Source organism: Rhinolophus ferrumequinum, chromosome 2 (genome assembly GCF_004115265.2).
Source record: "Rhinolophus ferrumequinum isolate MPI-CBG mRhiFer1 chromosome 2, mRhiFer1_v1.p, whole genome shotgun sequence".
Lineage (NCBI taxonomy): Eukaryota > Metazoa > Chordata > Mammalia > Chiroptera > Rhinolophidae > Rhinolophus > Rhinolophus ferrumequinum.
Window position 1 is genome coordinate 82,444,251 of NC_046285.1, and position 12,571 is coordinate 82,456,821.

The 12,571-nt window shown below is 40.0% G+C and overlaps 1 protein-coding gene across 3 annotated transcripts in view; it reads right to left on the bottom strand.

Annotated features, from left to right (window-relative positions):
• The window catches only part of TIPARP (TCDD inducible poly(ADP-ribose) polymerase), a 29,067-nt gene extending 16,859 nt beyond the window's left edge, over positions 1 to 12,208 (bottom strand). Inside the window, exons 1-2 of one of the 3 annotated variants that reach the window (XM_033132191.1) lie at positions 11,962 to 12,208; positions 7,938 to 8,895 (exon numbers count right to left, since the gene is read on the bottom strand). In XM_033132191.1, coding sequence (XP_032988082.1) covers positions 7,938 to 8,854 — 917 coding nt within the window. In that variant the 5' untranslated portion in view covers positions 8,855 to 8,895; positions 11,962 to 12,208. Of the gene's footprint in view, positions 1 to 7,937; positions 8,896 to 11,014; positions 11,236 to 11,422 lie in introns of those variants that run through there. The other 2 variants (XM_033132200.1, XM_033132210.1) reach the window with 2 other exon arrangements.
• Between the last annotated feature and the right edge of the window lie 363 nt (positions 12,209 to 12,571).

Below are 12,571 nucleotides of genomic sequence, written 5' to 3' on the forward strand. Positions count from 1 at the left end.
ATTTTTAAACAAAGATTTCTATCTTACCTCAGAGTGAACAATAAAAAATGCCTGCCATATACTCAGGGCACAAATAATGATTAATTCAATTTTGTGGATATAAAATTTGACAGCATTTAAAGAGAGCTGAAGTATACTTGTTTATAAAACTTTTCTACATTAATATTATAAAACCAGTTATATGTAAATGCTATAATTGCCTTAAAGTAGTTGTTTTCAAATAAGATCAAACAATTCAGAATTCATTTACACATCAATGAAATACTAACTATAATTATCATCATAAACTATACCCCCAATAACTCCCAGTAAGATACAATCTGCTAGCTTCATTTATTTCTGGGTTGATTTTTAAAATTACAAACAACTCCTAAAAAAGGTTTTTATTCAGAACTCAATTGAGCCTTATCTCTCCCAACAATCAGTACGATAAACTAATTGATACAATGAACAAATTAAAAATATAATCAATGATGGCTTATTATAAGAACCCAGAGATGAATAAAAAACGCTTTCAGCACTAGAGATTTGAATGTATGCAAACTAATTATATAACAAATGCATCACACCCTGAGTTTTTAAAGCAAATTTCTGAAAAAAAAAAAAAGGACCTTCTATAGAAAACATACTAAGAGGTTTTTGTTTTTGTTTTTTTGTTTTTGGTCTAGGTTTTGTAAACTACAACCACAAAGCCTTTTTTAGCAGGATTTTAAGTCAGTCAACTTTTCCTAGGAGAGACGGATTCTACAAAGTCAAATTTCTCTGATCCAATTTTATTAATTTCTTAAGACAGTCTACATTTTTCAGTAGCAAATTAATTGTAGAAGACTTTACACAATGCTTTTGAGGTGTAGCAACATTTGGACAATCCAAATATCAGAAAGCAAGCAAGCAAAGTTCCCCGTTTCACATACTCTATTCCCATTCAAGGATGTCTTTTTATTAATTTGGAAAGCAAACCTAGCATTTCTCCTGTGCTTATTTTTATTCTCTCAATGTCTGGAAATGAAAGAGAGAAGCCAGGTGACAGTCAGTCAGAAACCAAAGACCAACCACAGCAGGAAATTTAATTTAGAGTATTTTGTGCCATTTGCCCTCCCAGCACCCTGATCAGCTGCAGGAGCTGTGAAGATCACAGGGTGCAGGCAAGATTCTGAAAGCCCAGGGACGACTGCAGGCAAAGCACACCCTTAAGCCCCTGCCCCTGCCATTCTTCACTTACTATTCAGTGCGGGTGAAAATTTAGAGCAAAGAAGGTCACCCAAACTCGATGGCTATGTCAACGAGAAGGGACAATTTAAGACCTCTTAATCCAAAAAGAAAAAAACTAATGTAATAAAAAGAAATTCCAGTAAATGTGGCCTAAACATTTTCCAATCATCATGAAAGTGCTATGTTTCAACATTAAGACTATTCACAAATCCTTCCTTATGCTCAGAAACAATTGCACTAAAACAAAGAATGTCTATTTGCATAACAAATACAAATTCCCTGAACAAATCTTTCTTAGACAACTTAGTCATGGGGATTCTAATACACTCCTTACACAACATTTTGTGGCACACATACTCGCAAATCACTGGTTTCTGTAGAATGTGAAAGGGAACAGTCATCACTCCAGCACCGTCACTCTCATAGGAGTTACCCTTTCATTGTGATGACCACTGCAAAGGTTCTTTACTGGTCAAGTGGGTGTCACCAGTAAGTAAACAGCACATAGCAGAGAAGGATCAAGGAGACAGACAAATTTTGTTGTATGGGACACTACAAACAGAATGCTTAGTTAACTCCCTTCCATGCTTGTCTTAGCAACAGTAACTGTTAGGTCAGCAAGGAAGGAAGTTTGAGAAGTAGCAATTTATTAATATCAACTTCTAAATTTGCGTTCAGATCACAGAATTGGTTATATTTAGCACAAAACTGCAATACTGTCTTTTGCACAGATTAAATATAAATCTTTACAAAAGATTTCAAAATGTATTTTCATCAGAACCTACCTCTTGTAATTTCAAATTCCCCTATTAACAAAGAATTATCTATATTGGGAAATTTGACGCTTTCAGTTAATGAGTCAGGGATTGGGCTGGATTAGTTTTAACACTTACAGGGATTTTTAAATAGAGGTGAGTCTGTGTAATATAATTCCTGGTCCCTGGAAAGCACTACCATAAATGATCTATAAATACAAAAAAAATGTTCTGTTTTTGTTAAAAAAATTTCCTTCATATCTAAAATGTGACTTGTTTTGCTCCTAGAAGTGGTGAACTATATTTGTATTTTATTCCTTTGTACAGTGTTTATGGTGTTGCAAAGAACTGTTCAACCCAAGATCTTAAGCCACTACCTAATAATATCAAACCCAGAATGAAACAGAAAATGGCTCAATCCTCAGCACTCTGGTGTCTTTCAAAGATATAAAATCAATCATGGTCACTTCACTTTAGTTTAAGATTCCCAGATTTATTTAGAAGAGAAACTTTACTACTTTTAACAAAGGGAGTTTCTCTTGCAAAACTTACCAGTGTCCAATTTGAAACCAGCCTCACAGAAAGTTGTGCCAGAATAATCAAGAGTCATCTTGTAATGCAAAATGTATGTGTTTTTTTTTGAAAAATGATATACACATGTACTTAAGTTTTCCTTCCACAAAAGGCAACTGCAACTCACAAACAGGATACGAGTAATTATTAAAGGTTGTTGACCTAGGTTAAGAGGACCTCAGGTCCTAATTTAAATGTGATCAAAATTACTATCAGACAAAGGATGCAGAATCTGGTGGTCTCAAATCGGGGGATAAGAAATAAGAAAGGCCATAGGAAAACAGTCACAATTTCAAATGAATGGATTTCAGTAGCATTCCTTGAGTAGTCAAGGTTTGTATGGGCTATATACATACTGCTTCACCCTTTAGAAATAGCCCCCAAACCCAATATAAAACTAAGAATCATTAAGATCAGAGATGCACTGATAGAATTTATGAATTTACCTTTGCTTTATGGTAGAATGCAAATCTAGAATCCTGAGATTCTAGTGTAACAACAGGAAACAGATTTACAGGACACAGTAAATTAGTCAAAAGTTGCATTTTTTGCATGTCCACACATGCAGAATAAAGTTTTAAATGTTGGAGTTGTTACCTTACTTTTCTCCCAGTTTATTTACAATAAAAAGTAAAAAGCTTTAGAGTCAACTCAATAAGAAAATGCATAATATATGATGTACTTGTAGGGATTGCCAGATAACCTTATAAACTATTTCTTCCAATTGTCTTTGCTTTTTGCAAGGTTCATTTTCATTACCATAAATACATCAGGAACAGATTGACCCCAACCTGAAGCCAGGTGACAGCTGCTTGAAAGTCTAATCTGTTTATTGATTAAAAAAAAAAAACCAGAAAAGAAATAAATGAATGATTGCTATTGATTCCCAGGATAGCTCTATACAGACCCACTAATTCCTCTGGGTTAGTATAGACAGAAGCCAATTAGTTTTATTTCATATGTAAATAGAAGCATAAAGAGGTACAAAAAATAATTCATTGGATTGCTTTATCCTAAAGCACAAGGCACACATTTTGAAAGTCACTTCAAGTACAGTTCTTGCTTATGGAGCTCTCTCTTTCTCTTAGGGAGGAATTTTTAAAATAAATTCAAACTCATTCAGCTGTGTATATTCAAGAAATACCAAAAAGTCACAAGGCATAGTAAGTTTCAGCTGTTCTCATCTTTCCAGTATTATCAATAACACATAATGAGGTAGTTCATACATCATCACAGCTGTGCAGGCCAGAGTTAACTTGGCTAATTTAACTATTCCAGTAGAGTTCAGTCAGGAGCTTGCTCTATTTTGGATAATCCACTCTGCTAGTCATGTACCATGTTTCCCCGAAAATAAGACCTAGTTGGACAATCAGCTCTAATGCGTCTTTTGGAGCAAAAGTTAATATTAAGACCCGGTCTTATTTTACTATATAGTAACTATACTATATTTTACTATGTAGTAAAATAAGACCGGGTCTTATCTAACATAATAGAAGACCAGGTCTTATATTAATTTTTGCTCCAAAAGACACTTTAGAGCTGATTGTCCAACTAGGTCTTCTTTTCGGGGAAACACGGTAGAAAAGAACAGAGTATGATCTTTATTATCATTAATATGCAATTCTCCCATCTTCTTTCAGAGTTCCTTTTAAATCATCTAATGATATTGTCCCTTGGACAAATTAAAAAAAAACAACACACAACAAAATTTCTAAGAGCAATTAGCAATCGAAATCACGCAAAACTAAGACTATGACAACACTAGGCTTAAGCTGTATCAAGTAAAACTCCCTCTTTTATCAACATCCTTTAATTCCAAAGAGAAGAACACTGTCCTCTGAGAAAAATTAACCATGAAGTCGAGGTCTGCAAGTTTCTACTCCACCCTCCCACTCTTTCAGAAAATTCAGAATTAGAAATAATCACTGGTCATATTTTCACCTACAGATTACCTCCAAAATAAGGTTTGCAGAATGCCTCTTCTTTATGGTTGATAATAACTATGAGACTTCTTTAAAATGTATGTAATGTAGAAACTAATGGTGATCTTATTTTGCTAATGGGAAACTTGCACATCCTCCATGATTTAATTATCCATAACAGTAATCCACAGTTAGTGAAGCTCTTTTAAAACTGCTTAGACCTGCCATTTAGTGTCATTTCTATTAAGGATGAGTGCCTAAAACTGGCAGAGACTGTGTTTTCTTAATCAAAACATAACATTCAATGTTGTTTTCTAACTTCCTATTTGGAATTTGGAAATTCTCCAAAGCCCGTCCCGTGTGTAAAAGCCTCAGCATCTAAATATGGGGAGTTCATACATACAACTAGTTCCAGTTAATGTTGGCAATAAACATCTGCAGATGTACAAAAGCAGAGTGTGATGGCAAAGTGAGATTATATCATAACTTGGGGTGAAGGCAAAATTGAAAAATAATTAAAATAATTTCATTATAATGAACCAAGTAAGCATTTATTATTATTGAAATCCTCTTTTTAAAATGCATTTTTTAGTATCTAAGTATCTTGACTAAAGAGTTGGAAGGGACCTGTGAAGTCAGGTCAACTTACCTTCCCATTTGATTCTTGAGAATAAAATAAACACTGCACATCTAATTTGGATTAATTTACATGTTAAAACTAATACATTTGCAAAACAAAGAATTTTACCTGCACAGTAGACTCAGAACTATGAACCTTCCCCAAGTTCCACACAATGAAGCATTATGGATATTATATGTAAGAATGATTTACCAAGACATATAAAATACTGAACACAGTGGGATCAACAACTGCCATTCATTATTCCTGAATCCAAAGACTGCTGGGTCGGACTTGGGCATATACACAGCTGAACACATACTTCCTGGTTATGTGCAATCTGCAGAGATAGACCAGCTTTACAGGCCTGACCACAGAGATTAATAGCTTTAGCCAAATAATGTGGTAACCATGTGAACCTGGGCTGCTCCAGCTTGTTTGTGAATCTCTCAGCAAGGCTCAACATGCCGTTATCTGCATCTTGTTGCCAGGAAACACAACATCGCTTTGGAATACAAGGAAAACCAGGTTGCAATGACCACAGGTCAACTTCCCCAAAGCCTAATTTTTGACACTCGGCTATCTACAATCTTATACATTTCTTACTGTAGTCCATGGAGAACTTCACTTTACTAGTACTTAACTGTTAATACTTTTTGCTATTTTTATCAGGGCAGGACCACTTACTATCATGAACAATGTAGCAGCACCAACAGTAATTACAAATAATAATTCACTTATACTTCTGTCAAGTGTCAAATAAACCTTACTTCATTAAAACTGTCCTGGAAATCAAACACTCACAGCAACAACTTTGTAACTGGTCCAACAATGCATACTTATGAGCCTATATCTATGTCTATTCTTCCATAAAGTAATTTTACCAAATATGCTGCTGACCTAAGAGTTCTTGGATTTTCTGGGATCAAAATATCTGTCTTGCCTGGCTCATGATAACAGAATGTAATGTGTTGGACAATAATCCTAGTTTCTTCCTGACCAAGTCAAACAGAAACTTAATGTACCAAGATGCTGAAGTGCTCAGCAGACTGGAAATGTGCTTCGTAAGAGTGAAGTGAGAGTCTACAGTTCTGCACCGCTTTGCAATCTGGAGATGGAAGGATCAGCGTGGCGTTGAGAGTATATAAAATTAATTCCCCTTCGCATACCAATTAGAATTGCTAGCTCACAGGCAACAGAAATTTTGGACAATACCTTATTAAAAAGATTTTAAGAGAAATGGAAAACGTTTCTGTTTTCCAATGCTGACTCAAAATAAATAAATAAATAAGAGTACTTAGCTTTAACACAGGATCTAGGAATTTTGCTACCCAAGCATGATAGAATCTTGAATGCATTATATTATCAAGATAACACATTTACAATCAGGGAAACTACACTCTTGATATCATCTTACTTTTATCCCAAGAAGTATTCTATATAATAAATAATACCTTTAAACTTGGACCTCATATTGTTTCTTATCTTGTTCCATACATTCTTTAGATGTCCCTTTGCATTTTAGAAGATGCAAAGTTCTAGTCTCATAATTAAGTTGCTAAAAAGACACAGATCTGTATACTATATAACTGAATACTGAAAGAAAACCACTTAACTAATACTAAATGGGAGCTAGAGAAGTTAAAAAAAAAAAAAGACCAGGTCTCCACAATGCCAACAACGCTTTAGCACTGTTGGAACACTTAAGATTAACATTAAGGCTAACAGAATAGACAACTTGGAAATGGTTTACTGCCCCCATTTGCTTACTCCGAACACGTGAGCAGCGCAACCCAGATCCCCTCATGATCTCCCAACTCAGGTAGCATGGACAGAAGTGCTCTTCTCCCCCCATATAATTTTAATACTTACTCTTGGTCATAAACAAATAACTATTAACATCACACATTTTAACTCCTTCTATACTACAGGAGAAACAACTTAGAAATATAAAGATTAATATTATACAGCCACTTTGACACTAGCCACTTTACATGTGGCATCTATTACATTTATCTTCTAAGTTCAATTAGGGAATCAGATGTGTCAATTTCAGTTCCCTGTCAGTGAATATTGCTTGGACACCCATACTAAAAGAACCAAATTATTTATATACGTGTCTTCTATACAAAAACATGGGGATAACTGTTTTTTATGTACATGAGAAATAAACATACCGATTAACATAAACCTCCCTTTCACTCATTGTTTAAAAAATACCCTGAATTGTGGAACAATTTATTTTATCTATAAAATACACAGAATAATAAGCTTAATAGTAAAAACCTTTAAGGAAACAAACAAAAAAAAAGAGAAAGGGATGTTTAACAGTTTTGGGAATGCTTCTTAAGTTTGGGAGAAACTTCTAAATCATTCACAGAAAGTTTATACCATTCAAAACAAAAAGGGGGCCATAAAACTCTCCAAATAATACTATTTTCCTTTATAAAGCAGCAGCTAATCAATATGCAAAATTTTAAAATAAGATAAATTAGGTATTCTTTATTTATGTTGTAAGATTCACCATGGATTTACTTTCAAAAGTAAGCTCTCCTGTGATTAAAATTGTATTTGATTCACAACATTAAATGTATATGCAACTTCTCAGTCACATACATATTGCACAGTGACATGTGAATTGTTCAAATCACAAAAACTTCATTGTCTGGTTAGGTAAACACCCTGCATTTAACCACCATGAAAAATTAGGATAGCACACAGCCAAAAGAATAACAGTGGAAAAAAGGATAAAACCTGCTAGGTTACTATTAAAAGAAACCACCTTACGAAGCTTTTAACTTCTTTATATTCCCTGTAGGATTTAACAACAGCTTTAAAAAAGTTATAAGTACATACCCATACTTCATTCTCATTCTATCATTTTCTGGGTTACAGTAAAATCTTTCCAAGTGTTCCTGGGAATCATTGGATACACTCTGCCACTTCTGAGTAGTTGTCCTCTTGATCTGCCAATGATATGGCAAGACCGTGTGGTGCTTCAAACAATCCCTGCCATAAATACACGTGCCTTGCAAAAAGTCCATGCAAATTTCAATTTCGTTCTCTTGGTGAGTGTGGTACTGTAGCTGGTTCACCAGCTCAAATACAAGGTCAAGGGAAGCCTCCTCACTTTTGTCCTTAAAGAGCTCAGTATTCAACTTGTCACTTGTGTCCAAAATATACTGGATTGTAAAACTATTGTCTTGGAAAACCCCTGGAACGTAATCCATGACTTTGTCTATGCAGTCAGGACTAGCAGGAACGTCAGTTGAAACTGGGTGCAAAAGGGCAGTCTGGAAGTGCCCTGCTGTAGAATCTGTCACTGTCCCACTGATGGTTTCTGGTGGAAAGCTGTGATCCTGGATTGGAACCACTTGTTCTGCAGCATCAGTGGAAGGATGAGCTTCTGGTATTTGGCCCCCAACATTTGTTCCATCGGGAATCAGGACAGACATATTGTTTTCTGCTGGTGGACACGATGGATTGATTTCCAGGGGTTTTTTCACCATAGGTTCATGTAAGCTGCTCTCCTCTGCATTCTGGTTTCTAGATCTAAAAACCCCATCAAGTGAGCCAGATTCTAGCAAAGTGTTTAATATTGGCCTCAAAGACCTCAGGGTCCCAGTTCCCAATCTCTTCTGATCCTTTTTCTTAAAACAAGTCTTCAATGGAGTGATCTTCTCAGAGAGTCTCATTTGGCATGAAAAGTCATCAGGAGGAGAGGGAGGCTGCACTACACAGTCTGGCTCAGGTTCAGTGGTTTCCATTTCCATGATGTGGATTGGCTCCAACTGCTCTTCAGAGTCTAAAAATCCTACCAGGAAAGGAATGAAGATGATCACTGACAAGCTGACAACAATTGCATCCCATCCATTCATCAAAACGTTTTGTTTTAGTCTGTGACTAAGTCCCTGAAATCACTCCTCTTAGACTGTGTTTCATCTTTATGGGTCAATTTTAAATTTTATTGAGAAATCAAGGCTCCAAAGCAACCAAAACTATTCAAAAGCCCATGGCAGATGAAGGTAAAAGAGAGTCTCTTCTAATAGGCTCTTAAAATTAATTTATGGACATAATATACAACGAATTGTATTTCTACCAGGATATGAAATTTAACTGTAAGTCTAAGGTAGGGTGGGGTAGAAATAAGTGTATCTAACTAATGACATTGGGGAAACCACATCTTCACTACTTTGTGGTTTTCTTCGCCAGTTGCTTAACTGTATCACCTATTTCATGAGGTGACAAAAACTTTCTTTGTTTAAAAAACAACAACAAAAAAACCAAAAGCAAGCAAAACTCAAAAGAAGGACAAACTTCAAAGTTAAATAATGAGTGAATCTGGAGTGTGAGGACATACTCAGGGAAGAAGGGCTCTCGATTAAAATGTTGTATGCGAGAAAGCCAGGAGCCTGTTGAAGCATTTCTATTCAGTTAAGTCTTCACTTAACTTAAGTCATCTGCGACTGAAGGGAAGTGACTATTATGAAACCAATTTTACCACAGACTAATTGATATAAACAAGAGTTAAGTTCCTACAACATAATGTTATTTGACAAGCTGCTGTATTCAGAAAATTCCAATATATTCCCCGAGGATGTTAGGGGTCTACTTTTGCAATCCCCCAAACGTTACCACTGTTGGAGGAGGAATACCAAGGCTTGTTTAGCAACAGAAGCTACATCAGCAACAACCACTGCACACTGTTTTGGAAACCAAACACAACTTTGTAAAACAGAAAGAGCCTCCCTGTCTTCAGAAAAGTTACATGTATTTTTTTTTAAAGGCAAATGAAGGCATACTGTAGGAAAATAACACAAGAATATAAAACACAAAACACATTTCAGATTCCTTATGAACTACTGAAAGAAAATAAAAAAGTGCTTTCTTCAACAAATCAGACCCCTTGGAAAAAACTGGAACTTAAAAGTTAAAAGCAAAGGAAACTTTGTAAAATGACAAACGGTGTCTCCTCCACAATCTAGCACTTATTAACTAATTCTGAAAATATTTACTGAGCACGGAGCCAGGTGGAACAAGGTTGGTGATGAGCAATTAATCCTTTCTCTCTTGTCCAATATATTGAAAGAAGTATTTAATGCAAGGGCCCATGACTTCATCAAGTATGCATCCCAGGTGCGCATTATAGTGCCCAGCACAATGCAAACAGTGGGTACCCCCTAGTATTTTGGGGTTGAATTATTGAAGAAAAAGAACCTATTAAGTGCCTAGTTCTATTAGTCTTTATGGGTCAACAGTAACAAATGGTAAAATTGAGTCCTCATAAAAATGAGTATTAAAGATCTAATTGAAGAGATTCTGCAATTTGTGTGTAAAATGTGCATAATGATCAAACACACACACACACACAAACAGCGTATGACAAGGTATTAGTGTACACGGTAAGTACAAAAGGAAAAGGTAGAAAGAGTTCAGTGTAAGCTGCCATTGTTAGGGAAAGCTTCACGAAGGAGGGACTTGACAGAAGACATAAATCAATTGGAAAGCAGCCAAGCCAGGCGTTATTATTCATCATTCAGTGCTCCTGCCTCAAGGCACAATTGGCACAGATTGTGGTATTCCCTCTCAACCACACCAGACCGGCCTGTGCCTTCCCCCACATTAATGCGCGGGCGCGCGCGCGCACACACACACTAACCACTCCGATCACACTCGATCAATGCAAAACAGACCCCAAACCAGTTTTATTGATACATACACGCATACTACAACTTTTCCTATTATTACCCTGTCACACTCGGAAATAAAATTGAGGAAGAGGAAGAGAAGTGGAGGAGTGGCCGGAGTGGGGAAGTCACCAGGACCTCGTTCCTCAATTAGTTTGCATAACAAAAAATAAAGATTCAAAGGACACTTCCTCCGGTCCCCAGGTCCCCAGTACCCCGCGGAAAGCGACCTACCGCTCCACCCACCTCGCGATGCACGGGCTTCTCCCGCACGCCCGGCTCAGAGCCCGGTCCCTGGAAACCGCCCGCTCCAAACTCAGGAATCTCTTGAGGGCCCGCCGCTGCCCGACACCTCGGCGCCGAGCCCGGGTCCGAGCGACGCCTCCTGCGGGCCGCGGCGGTTTGCGCAGCTCCGCACCACGAGCCGCGTCAACTCCGCGCAGCGCGGCGGAGGCGCCGCCCGGCTCGGCCAATTCCCGGAGTTCCGAGCACCCTGCCCCCCGCCTTCTCAGCAGGCGCTGCGGCGCCCCCCTCCCCAAACTCTCGGTCCAGCCTCCTCCCAACGAGCACCCCCAGTCCAGGCTTCCCCCCCGCCCCCAGCAGCCCCTTACGGCGCCTTTCACAGACAATTACTTCTTCACCTCCTCAACCAACCTTCCTGAGAGGATCGTCCCGCGAGTCTCGAAGGATCGCACAATCCACCCGCGAAGCGCCCGGGAAACTCGGCGGACGCTTCTTGGGGAGGAAGGCGAAGACTTCTGCGCCTTCAAAGTTAATCTAAAAACAGTCTGCAAACTTCTGGGCTGCAGCCGGAACGCGGGGTGGCCGGAAGGCTCCCCTAGCTGCCGTGCCCTCCCCCTCGATCTGCGAAGTGCTCCCGCGGGGGAGGCCGCATAGACGCGCCCCCGCGCCAGCCCTGACCAAGGGGGAATGGGGAGACGCCGGGGACCCTAACCCTTCAGTGTCTTACTGCGACTTATACACCTGCCAGCGGCCCTAAGTGACTAAGAAGTGTAAACTAATTTCATCCCGATATTGACAGGATTCGAGTTCATTTGGTACAAAAAGGCAGTCTAATTATCAATCACCCTAGATCCCTGAGAGCCGGCTGCGAGGCCGGCGCCCCCTTCCTCGCCCGCCATCCCCGCTAGGGTCCCTCGTCGGCTCCTCAGAGCTCACCCGGAGCCCTTTACCTGAACCGGCAGCCTGAGAGAACCGACCACAGGAACCGAGTCGCGGCGCTGCCGGCTCGCGGGCAGCGTCCGCGCCGGGGGGTCAGCGCAGAGGGCGGGCTCAGGGGTCTAGGGGTCGCAGGCCGGAGACGCCGCGAACCGCGAACGGGCCATTACGCCGCCGCGAGCGCAGAGAGCCGCGACAGACTCCCGATCCAGCTCCCTCTCCTGTCACCTCCAGCTCTGCTTTAAAGTGGCTTCCGGTCGCCTGCTCACAGCAGCCCGGTCGCGAAGGCGGAGCCTAGGAGGCCGGGTGTGGGGTGGGGTGAGGGGGCCGGGCGCTCAGTGGGTGCCGGGAAGGAGACCCGCCCCGTGCGCGCGCGCGCTAGCGCTCGCTCACGGGGAGGCGCGCGAGGTGTGAGTGCAGCGGCCGCGTGCTCCCGCGAGGGGGCGTGTCCTCTCGGAGGCCGGCTGGGTCTCGGAGGGTCCGCGTCTACGCGCGTCGGGGAGCGCGCGGCGGTGAGGGAGGAAGGTTCCCTCCCTGTGGGGCGGGCTCCACCTGCCTGCGGACAGATGGAGGGTCACTTTGTTCCGAGGAAACCCTGGCAGCTGAAGGAGGATGTGAAACAGA